General features: G+C 41.2%; 1 protein-coding gene across 1 annotated transcript; it reads right to left on the bottom strand.

The window, feature by feature from the left end:
- Nucleotides 1-10,669: 10,669 nt before the first annotated feature.
- On the bottom strand, nt 10,670-11,581 carry LOC123458717 (protein phosphatase 1A-like; the record flags this gene model as incomplete). The annotated part of the gene is made up of 1 exon (XM_045143568.1): nt 10,670-11,581. A coding segment is annotated over exon 1 (873 nt), but the record flags the coding sequence as incomplete, so codon positions are not given.
- Between the last annotated feature and the right edge of the window lie 220 nt (nt 11,582-11,801).

The raw sequence follows: 11,801 nt of genomic DNA, 5'->3' as shown, positions 1-11,801 counted from the left end.
TGGTGACGCCTGTGTCTTGAGTTCGTTTGCAGTTGCTAGAGGCCCTGGTACCTATTATCCCCCCCCCCACATCTGTAATAAATAAAAATAAAATCTTTAAGAATAATGAGTTGTAGTTGGGCCTGGTGGCACACGCCTTTAATCCCAGCACTCGGGAGGCAGAAGTAGGAGGATCATCATGAGTTCGAGGCCACCCTGAGACTACATAGTGAATTACAGGTCAGCCTGGACTAGAGTGAGACCCTACCTTGAAAAAAAAAATGTTTGGGCTGGAAAGATGGCTTAGCAGGATAATGCACTTCCTTGCAAAGCCAGAGGACCTGTGTTCAATTCCCCAGGACTCATGTAAGCCCTGGTGAGGCAGAGAGAGAGAGAGAATGGGCACGACAGGGCCTCCAGCCACTGCAAATGAACTCCAAACGCACACACCCCCTTGTGCATCTGACTTAACATGGGTCCTGGTGAGTTGAACTGGTTTCCTCTGGCTTTGCAGGCAAACACCTTAACTGCTAAGTCATCTCTTCAGCCCAAATAAAATACTTTTTAAGTAAACTAGATAGATTGTTTTGCCAGGATTTTAGTTATAGCAGGTTTTTTTTTTTTTTTTTTTTTTTTTTTTTTTTTTTTGTCTGTTCCAAGGTAAGGTCTTGCTCTAGCCCAGAACGACCTGGAATTTACTGTGTAGTCAAACTGGCCTTGAACTCATGGCAATCCTACTACCTCTGCTCCCACACCTGGCTTCTAGTAACCTGAATTAACCCCCAGGACGCACAAGATGATGCAGAGTCTGGTCATGGGAGGTTAGAAATAGTTATTACTCCTTTACATTTCCAAACCATTATTCCATGAGGTTAGTGAGGAAGTTATCTATCCCCTAGTTTTGACCAACTCATTGGTTACAGTTGTTAACCTCTGGGGATCTTTGCTGATATAACCAAAGGTCATTACAGACTCCTTTTTCAGCTAACATTATGATGCTAATCTGTTTTCCTGTGCCATTCTGCCTGTGGCATCTGGCTGGTCTGCTGTGCCTTTAGTAGTATTTACAAATCTGTTGATTGTAATACATGGATTTTCTGATCTGTTTTTATTCACTGTGGACCACTAGAATAATATTGATTCAAATCCTGCAGCTATTGGATTTCTAGCTCTAATTTCATCTGAGTACACCTTGTGGCACTTTGATAGTATATATAAACATGAGGTTAAAGGATCCCCCTGGTGCAATAGTGGCCAGTCTGTCATGGTGGAAACCAACTGCTCTCCAGTTGGACTGGAGGCCCGCTCCATGGGGGGAACACATCCCTGATACTGAAAACTTAAAACAGGGGTAGTCATGAGCCCTAGGGGTGTAACATCTGCTGATGTCTGGGAAAATGTATATACTATGCTCATCAAACTGCCCAGTAAACACTTCTCTTAATATTTTTACCCTAATATTAATGCTACTCTCACTTTGGGTAGAGAATCTTCTCTTTTCAGATGGCAGTGACCTTGGGATGATTCAGAAGGTATCATAGTGCTGGAAAAGAAGTGACTTGAGTACTGAGTAACATCTCGATCACTCCTTCCAAGGCTCAGGGTCTAATGCAGAAGAGGTGGAGGAAAGAATGTAAGAACCAAAGGAAGGGTAGGGCTCCTTACAACATGCTCCTCCAGACACAAAATGGCTTCGATATCCATGACCTCACCGTGCCTGACACTACCTACACAAGACCATCATAAGAGGAGGAAAAGATCATGACGTCAAAATAAAAGAGAGATTGATTGGGATGGGGAAGGGGATATGATGGAGAATGGAATTCAAAGGGGAAAGTGGGGTGGGGGAGAGAGGGTATTACTATGGGACATTTTTTATAATCATGGAAAATGTTAATAAAAATTGAGAAAAAAAAAAAGGATCCCCCCTCGAACTGAGAATTGTCTGTGCTCAGTGAAACAGCCGAGGTTGACGCTGCACTGGTTGACAGTGTGCAGGGATGGAAAGGATAGCAAACTGGGTGAAAGGACAGGTCCCACTTCAATTAGCCAGTAAGGTGTCAAGTAAAGGCCCTGACAGCAATCAGGCTAGAGCAAATTCGCATTTCCTCAGGAATGGCAACTTTGATAGCAGCCAGACACATTTCTCAAGTCTAGTTCCACTCTTCACCATTCTAGGTAGGAAGAGTATTTATTCCCAGATGTGGCAGCTCATCAGACAGTTCTCCAGTGTCTTTGCCTGTGTGCCCTTGTGGCTGGGAACAGAAAGGACACGGTCTTACATAACTGGTTTCCTCAGGTTATTTCATCCTGAAAGAGGAAACCTATGTATTCCTTTCCAAGGGTGTCTGAGGTCCATCCAGGTGGAATAGGGCCACTCAAGCCTTTGGCCTCTGCAGCACTTTTAGTCAATGCAGTGGCAGAATATTTAACCCATTTCCTTCCACATATCCAGTTTCAACCTCTATGGTTTGCTTAAATCTTTAATTTCTAGTACTTTTACCTTAGCAGGGTCATTTTTGGGTGTTAAGAATGGTGCAGAGTTTTGGGTTCAGTTAGGAGAGCAGACAGGGGTAAGTATTAAGGTGTATTTGGGGCTTAAGACCATCTCATTTATCTATTTTTAAGATTTAGATAGGCCAGGTTTGGTGGTGCATGCCTTTAATCCCAACACTTGGGAGGCTGAGGTAGGAGAATTGCTGTGAATTTGAGGCCACCCTGAAATTTCATAGTGAATTCCAGGTCATCCTGGTCTAGGGTAAAACCCTACCTCAAAAAAAAAAAAAAAAAAAAGATTTAGAGAGACTATTAGATTAAGAAAAGAGGAGGAAACACAGAGAGCTCCCGCCATGAGAGAGGTGAGGTGGGGGTAAATTGCCCCTTATTAATCTTAAGGTGAATTAGCATCTCTCCTTGTTATATCCTGCCCTGGTCTATAAGAAGTTTCAATCAGGCTCTTGTTTCAGATTTCATGGCTTGTCTACTGTTATTAACAAAGATTACATTGTAATTCTTGATCATCTGGAGGAGTAGATCCCTTTATAAATTGTATCACCCCCTTTAATGGCCTTTAAAGTCTGAAGTGTATGAATTATGTCTACCCCTAATATTGGATGGGCCACCAAGCATTGCTCTAGTCATTGCAAGAACACTGTAGGGCTCCATATTTATAGTTGGTTCCCTATGTTCTAAAAGGGAAAATGTGAGAGATTTAGTCTAATATCAAATAGATCTCACCAATGGGCACTGTACAGAGCCACATGTGATGTGGCACAGTAGTACTCTGTACTTAGGGAAAACCCCCTGCACTGGGCAGAGTCACAATCAAGAGGAGCCTTTGACATAAGTATAGCCATTTCTGTTTTCAGCTGAAGTCAACAGTCACCAGCTGACCTGACAAAGCACAGTCCCTCCTCCTTTCTCTTCTTGGATTGTTTGTGCAGAGCTGACCTTGTACAGATGGCAGGACTTACAGGAAAGCGACCCACCCCTGCCTCATTCTAGCACTGCCTGACCTTGTCCCTCATGTCCACAGCTTTCCTATATTTGATAGAAAATAGTTGCTAAAGCTTTTCTGCTTGTCATTAAACTATATATTATATCATTTGTTTAATTTTACATATTAAATGTATATATAATACATAATTAATATATATTAAGCCAATGCTAGTTAGCCAGTGCTGCAGTGTCTCCATCAGAGCCTGTAGACCACTAGTCCCAGCTGTATTACTTGTGTATGTCTGTCTGTCCTTCTAGTCCCTGAGTCATCTTGACAGATCCTGGCTATGCTTGTTTCAACAGTGCATTCCGCCCCCTATTATTTCAACTGGTCTCCATTTGGTAAAAAATGGTCATAATTGTATATACAACCATATATAATCTACTTCCTAGAATGCTCGAAATGTTCTTGGGGTCAAAAATTCATGTGGTAAAAGAGAAAACTTTATGTTGTAACTTGTGAACTGTTAATTTGGAAACTTTCTACTAACCTTCCCTTCACTCTTACTGTACTGTTAAAGTAACCAGTCAGGGTGCAAGGTCACTGAGAAATCAAGCTGGAGCTGAGCTGAAAACCTGGCTGTAGACCCGCTGACAGCTGGAAAAAGCTATTCTGCATGTAACCCTATGGGAGAGAGAAGTCATCAGTGGAGATAAACAACAGTATACACTGCAAGCCTTAAGACTGGCCAGCCAGGACAAATGAGACAACGGGTGTGACAGTGGCATGTCAGTTATGGGGAAACCAACCGCTCACTCACTGGACTGGAGACATGTTCCATTGGAAGGAATACATGCCTGATACTGAAAACCTATGGTGGGGGAGGTCATGAGCTCTAGGGGTGTAACACCTGCTGGTATCTGGCTAAATGCATATATTATGCTCACCAAACTGCCCAATAAGTACTTCTCTTAACCTTTATATATATATAAAAATTTTTGTTCATTTTTATTTATTTATTTGAGAATAACAGATAGAGAAATAGAGAATGCGTGTGCCAGGGCCCCCAGCCACTGTTAATGAACTCCAGATACATGTGCCACCTTGTACTATGTGGGTCATGGGGAATCGAGCCTCAAACTGGGGTCCTTAGACTTCACAGTCAAGTGCTTAACCTCTAAGCCATCTCTTCAGCCCCATACTCATATTAATGCTACTCTCACTTTTGGGTTAGAGAAGCTTCTCTTTTCAGATGGTGGTGACCTCCGGATGACTCAAAAGGCACCATGGTACTGAGAAGTGACAGAGGAGTGCCCAGCACTTAAATATCTCTATCACACCCTCCAAGCCTCAAGGTCCATTGCAAAAGAGGTGGCAGAAAGAATGTGAGCGCCAAAGGAAGGATAGAACTGCTTACAATGAAGTCTTCCTGACACAAAATGGCCTGGATATCCATGACCTCACAGTGCCTGGTTCTACCTGCAAAGGACCATCATAGTAGGAGGAAAACAGGATGACATTAAAATAAAAGGCTAATTGAGAGGGTGAGGGGCTATGATAGAGAGTGGATTTGTGAAAGGGAAAGTAGGGGAGAGAATTATCATGGTCTATTGCCTATAATTATGGAAGTTGTCAATAAGATAGTTTTAAAAAATAACCAATCAGATACAGATTGTAACACTGTGATGTGATGCCCAGCAAGCCTTTGTGTTGTGGATTAAAAGGCCATCTTGAAAAGTAGGTTCCTTCTCCAGTCAACTCTTTCCAAAAGTGTTGCATTTCTATGATAGTCTTTCCTCAGATATCCTTTCCATAGTAAAGTAATTGGACCATCTTCTTTTAAGATTGCTAATGTATTTGACAATAGCAGATTCAGTAACCTAAAACCAGTCTCAGTGCCTGTAATTTTAACTTGCTTGAGGTTTTTCAGCTTAAAATCTTAAATCTCTCTGTCCAATATCTCTAGCCAAGCACATGAGTCCATTACAAATTTAAACTTGATCAAACTCTCTGGGCCTGGGCAGTAGGACACAGCCAGCCCTTATGCCAGTAGCCCAGTTCCACCAAAGTCCTCTCTAGTCTTTCCTTCCCCTTAGAAACCTCATAAGTCAAGCCTTGAAGTTCAATTCTGTCTGCACTTAGCATTCGCAGACTCTCATCAGAATAGTCCATAAAATGTGGCTTACCACTCCAGAAGAAATCTTTAGTTGTAAGCACCAAGTCCATGTCTATTTCTCCAAAACAAAGGTTCCAAAAGATCAACATCCACATGGTCAGGTTCATCTCACCCCATTCCTGGTACCAAATTCTGTATCAGACAGCTTTTAGGTTCACTGAGATAAATTTTTAGACCAGACACAGTTATGGAGGAAGGGATATTTATTGAAGCTTACAGATCCAGGGGAAGTTCCATAATGGCAGAAGAAACTGGCCTGCCTTCACAGGTCCAAGCACAGAGAGAGCAGCACAAGCCCCAAAACCAAAAGCCACACAGCACACTTTTAGAACTCCAGCTAGGTACACTTTGCATATCTTTAGATTGAAATTTAAAACCCACCACCACACCTTAAGATCCACCCAGTGATACTGCCTCCAGCCAGGTGGCTGCAGATGCAAAGTACAAACAAACAACTGAATATATTGGGGGCCATCTATTTTATTCAAACCACCACACCATCTTCTGCTATTTGGCCCTTTTTGTCATTGAGATGGAGATGGAATTTCTCTTTCCCTGTGATGTCTGGTTGTTTGCTCTACTTTGTTGGGTAAAATCCTGATTATTCTTTACCCAAGGGGTTTTGGTCACACATCCCCATTTATAGCAAAAGAATCTTTCCATTCCCCCACAAGTCCAATAGTCATTTATCCCTGGGCAAACATTAAATTGCACAGTTGCAAGTTTTTGTTCCTGGCAGTTGTCTCCACAGGTTGCCATGGCATTTTGTCAGTCTTGATAGGACTGGCGATTCCAGTCCTTTGGACTCAGATGTCTCCATATGGAACTGGCCAGGGCACAAAGATCTAGGTTGAAGAGGGAAAAGTGGTATTCATCAGACCAGTTAACATCAAAGTCTGCACTTCTCTCCCTAGGTCTTGTGGGGAAGTCTCAGGGCCCTGAAGTATCCATTTGGTAGTAATAGCACAGTGCAGGTTAGTGTCTGATGTGGTCTGAACCCCAAGAAGGGCTATCACAAGGATCAGGTGGATAAATTGTTTTTTTTTTAATTTTTTTATTTTTATTTATTTTTTTTTTTAATTTTTATTAACATTTTTCATGATTATAAAATATATCCCATGGTAATTCCCTCCCTCCCCACCCCCACACTTTCCCGTTTGAAATTCCATTCTCCATCATATTACCTCCCCATTACAATCATTGTAATTACATATATACAATATCAACCTATTAAGTATCCTCCTCCCTTCCTTTCTCAACCCTTTATGTCTCCTTTTCAACTTACTGGCCTCTGCTACTAAGTATTTTCATTCTCACGCAGAAGCCCAGTCATCTGTAGCTAGGATCCACATATGAGAGAGAACATGTGGCGCTTGGCTTTCTGGGCCTGGGTTACCTGACTTAGTATAATACTTTCCAGGTCCATCCATTTTTCTGCAAATTTCATAACTTCATTTTTCTTTACCGCTGAGTAGAACTCCATTGTATAAATGTGCCACATCTTCATTATCCACTCATCTGTTGAGGGACATCTAGGCTGGTTCCATTTCCCAGCTATTATAAATTGAGCAGCAATAAACATGGTTGAGCATGTACTTCTAAGGAAATGAGATGAGTCCTTTGGATATATGCTTAGGAGCGCTATAGCTGGGTCATATGGTAAATCAATCTCTAGCTGTTTTAGGAACCTCCACACTGTTTTCCACAATGGCTGGACCAGATTGCATTCCCACCAGCAGTGAAGAAGGGTTCCTTTTTTTCCACATCCCCGCCAACATTTATGATCATTTGTTTTCATGATGGTGGCCAATCTGACAGGAGTGAGATGGAATCTCAATGTAGTTTTAATCTGCATTTCCCTGATGACTAGTGACGTAGAACATTTTTTTAGATGCTTATATGCCATTCGTATTTCTTCCTTTGAGAACTCTCTATTTAGCTCCATAGCCCATTTTTTGATTGGCTTGTTTGATTCCTTATTATTTAACTTTTTGAGTTCTTTGTATATCCTAGATATTAATCCTCTATCAGATATATAGTTGGCGAAGATTTTTTCCCATTCTGTAGCTTGCCTCTTTGCTTTTTTCACTGTGTCCTTTGCGGTGCAAAATCTCTGTAATTTCATTAGGTCCCAGTGGTTAATCTGTGGTTTTATTGCCTGAGCAATTGGGGTTGTATTCAGAAAGTCTTTGCCAAGACCAATATGTTGAAGGGTTTCCCCTACTTTTTCCTCTAGCAGTTTCAAAGTTTCCGGTCTGATGTTAAGGTCTTTAATCCATTTGGACTTAATTCTTGTGCATGGCGAGAGAGAAGAATCTATTTTCATCCTTCTGCAGATATTTATCCAGTTTTCAAAACACCATTTGCTGAAGAGGCTGTCTCTTCTCCAATGAGTATTTTTGGCATTTTTATCGAATATCAGGTGGCTATAGCTACTTGGGCTTACATCTGGGTTCTCTATTCTGTTCCACTGATCTACATGTCTGTTTTTGTGCCAGTACCATGCTGTTTTTGTTACTATGGCTCTGTAGTATAGGTTAAAATCAGGTATGGTGATACCACCAGCCTCTTTTTTGTTGCTCAGTATTATTTTAGATATTCGAGGTTTTTTGTGATTCCAAATGAATTTTTGGATTGTTTTTTCTATTTCCATGAAGAAAGCCTTTGGAATTTTGATAGGGATTGCATTAAATGTGTAGATTGCTTAAGGTAAGATTGCCATTTTCACAATATTGATTCTTCCAATCCAGGAACAAGGGATGTTTCTCCACTTTCTAGTGTCTTCTGCAATTTCTCGCTTGAGTGTTTTAAAGTTCTCATTGTATAGATTCTTTACTTCCTTGGTTAGGTTTATTCCAAGGTATTTTATTTTTGAAGGCTACTGATTTCTGTGTATTTATTTTGTATCCTGCTACATTGCTGTAGGTTTTGATCAGCTCTAACAGCTTGCTAGTAGAGTCTCTAGGGTCCTTTATGTATAGAATCATGTCATCTGCAAATAATGATAACTTGATTTCTTCCTTTCCAATTTGTATCCCTTTTATGTGTGTCTCTTGCCTTATTGCTATGGCTAAGACTTCCAAAACTATATTAAATAAAAGTGGGGACAGTGGACACCCTTGTCTTGTTCCTGATTTTAGTGGAAAAGCTTCCAGTTTTTCCCCATTTAGTAATATGTTGGCTGTAGGCTTGTCATAAATAGCCTTTATTATATTGAGATATGTTCCTTCTATTCCCAGTCTCTGTAGGACTTTTATCATGAAGGGATGTTGGATTTTGTCAAATGCTTTCTCTGCATCTAATGAGATGATCATGTGATTTTTGTCCTTCAACCCGTTTATGTAATGTATTACATTTATAGATATGCGTATGTTGAACCATCCCTGCATCTCTGGGATAAAGCCTACTTGGTCAGGGTGAATGATCTTTTTGATATACTCTTGTATTCTGTTTGCCAATATTTTGTTGAGAATTTTTGCATCTATGTTCATGAGGGAGATTGGTCTGTAATTTTCTTTTTTTGTTCTATCTTTGCCTGGTTTTGGTATCAGGGTGATGCTGGCTTCATAGAAGGAGTTTGGAAGAATTCCTTCTTTTTCTGTTTCCTGGAAAAGCTTAAGAAGCAATGGTGTTAGCTCTTCCTTAAAAGTCTGGTAAAATTCAGCAGTGAATCCATCCGGGCCTGGGCTTTTTTTAGTTGGGAGATTATTGATAACTGTTCGGATCTCCATGTTTGTTATAGGTCTATTTAAGTGATTAATCTCATTTTGATTTAATTTAGGTAGGTCATATAGATCAAGGAAATCATCCATTTCTTTCAGATTTTCATACTTTGTGGAGTATATGCTTTTGTAGTATGTCCCTATGATTTTTTGAATTTCTCTGGAATCTGTTGTGATGTTGCCTTGTTCATCTCTGATTTTATTAATTTGTGTCTCTTCTCTCTTTCTTTTGGTCAGATTTGCTAAGGGTTTATCAATCTTGTTTATCCTTTCAAAGAACCAACTCTTTGTTTCATTAATTCTTTGGATTGTTCTTTTTGTTTCTATATCATTAATTTCTGCCCTAATCTTTATTATTTCTTCCCGTCTACTAATTTTTGGTTTGCCTTGTTCTTCTTTTTCCAAGGCTTTAAGGCGAAGCATTAGGTCGTTTACTTGCGACCTTTCTAATTTCTTAATATAGGCACTTAAGGCTATAAATTTACCTCTTAGAACTGCCTTCATTGTGTCCCAGAGATTTTGGTATGTTGTGTTCTCATTATCATTTGACTCTATAAATTTTTTGATTTCCTTTTTGATTTCTTCATTGACCCACTCATCATTTAGTAGTGTATTGTTTAGTTTCCATGATTTTGTGTATGCTCTATAGCCTTTCTTGCTACTGATTTGTAGTTTAATTCCATTGTGGTCAGATAGAATGCAAGGAATTATTTCAATTTTCCTGAATTTGTTAAGATTTGCTTTATGTCCTAATATATGGTCTATTTTAGAGAATGTTCCATGTGCTGCTGAAAAGAATGTATATTCTGCAGCCTTTGGATGAAATGTCCTGTATATATCTGTTAGGTCCATTCCTTCTATGACCTCATTTAGTCCAGATGCCTCTCTGTTTATTCTTTCCCTGGATGACCTGTCAATTGATAAGAGTGGGGTGTTAAAGTCACCCACCACCACTGTGTTTGGTGTTATCTGTGACCTTAGTTCTAATAGTGTTTGTTTGACGAATTTGGGAGCCCCCATGTTAGGTGCATATATGTTTAGGATTGTAATGTCCTCCTGTTGGAGTGTGCCCTTAATCAATATAAAGTGACCTTCCTTATCTTTCTTGACTAACGTCGGACTAAAGTCTACCCTGTCTGATATTAGGATAGCAACCCCTGCTTGTTTTCTAGGCCCATTTGCTTGAAACACCGTCTTCCAACCTTTCACCCTAAGATAATGTCTATCCTTTGTAGAAAGGTGAGTTTCTTGGAGACAACAAATTGTAGGATCCTGCTTTTTAACCCAGTCTGCAAATCTATGTCTTTTCGTTGGGGCATTGAGACCGTTGATATTAAGAGATATTATTTTTGGAAAACAGATCAAAATCACACTCATGTTGTCTCGACTTCCCTTATACAAACAGGTGTCGACTACTTCATTGCAAACTTTCTCAAGATCATCAGTGACTTCAAGTCTGGATCTTACAAAATCACAGAGCTCTTCATTTCCCATAACATCCCAGATACCATCACATGCAAGAATAATGAATTGATCATCTTCTTCAGATCTTTCAATATCATGGACTTCAGGCTCTGGGGAGACAAGCTGCTCTGTAGGACCTTTTCCATGGACACATTTGTAATCAAAATCCCCAAGGGCCCTTGACACTGCCAGAGAGCCATTCACACGCTGAATCATTACAGAGCCACCTGCATTCTGAATTCGTTCTTTCTCCAGTGGATTACTTGGTTTGTGATCTTGTGTGAAGAAGTGAACTTTCCTGTTCCTACAAAGTAAGCCTCTTGAGTCTCCACAGTTAATGAAATAAGTATGTTGGGGAGAAATTAAGACACCCACAGCTGTCGACCCACTCCTATCTGCACCATGCTTCTTCTCGGACATGACTCTCATGTGTTCATCAATCTCCAGAAAGCCTGTTCTGATTCCATTCTTTACGTTCTCCACAGAAGGTGCTCCTGCAGACCCTTTAAAATCCTGGTTATTGGTGATGTGATCTAACAAATGCTCACAGCAGTATTTGGCAACCTGAGAACCAGCATGCCCATCATAAACAGCAAAGAACGACCATGTTTCAAGTCCACTTGGCAAACCAATCACAGCCGTATGTGCATCCTCCATTTCAACTCGCCAACCTTGCATGCTGCTGAGCCCATATCGCAACCCATTACCCTGCCCCTGGGCATTATGCTTTTCCATCTTTGGCTTGTCTAAAAATGCTCCCATTATGTCTTGATCCTCTAGGTCCGGAGCAGCCGCGGGCGGGCGGGCGGGCAGGTCTCCTCGGTCGGCCGAGGCGGCGGGTGGCGACAGCGGCCTGGGGGGACTCTAAGGTGGGGGGCGGGATGGTGGTGGCGGTGGGTGGGGGGTCACCACGGCGGCGGCGGCGGCGGCGGGTCGGGGAGGGGGCGGGCTGCGTCCGGGGCTCCCCGGCTCTGGGCGCCCTGGTGGCTCAGATCATCCGGGCGTAGGAGCGGGAGGTCGA

Source organism: Jaculus jaculus, chromosome 2, assembly GCF_020740685.1.
Source record: "Jaculus jaculus isolate mJacJac1 chromosome 2, mJacJac1.mat.Y.cur, whole genome shotgun sequence".
Taxonomy (NCBI): domain Eukaryota; kingdom Metazoa; phylum Chordata; class Mammalia; order Rodentia; family Dipodidae; genus Jaculus; species Jaculus jaculus.
This window is presented reverse-complemented; position numbering and strand designations above follow the sequence as displayed.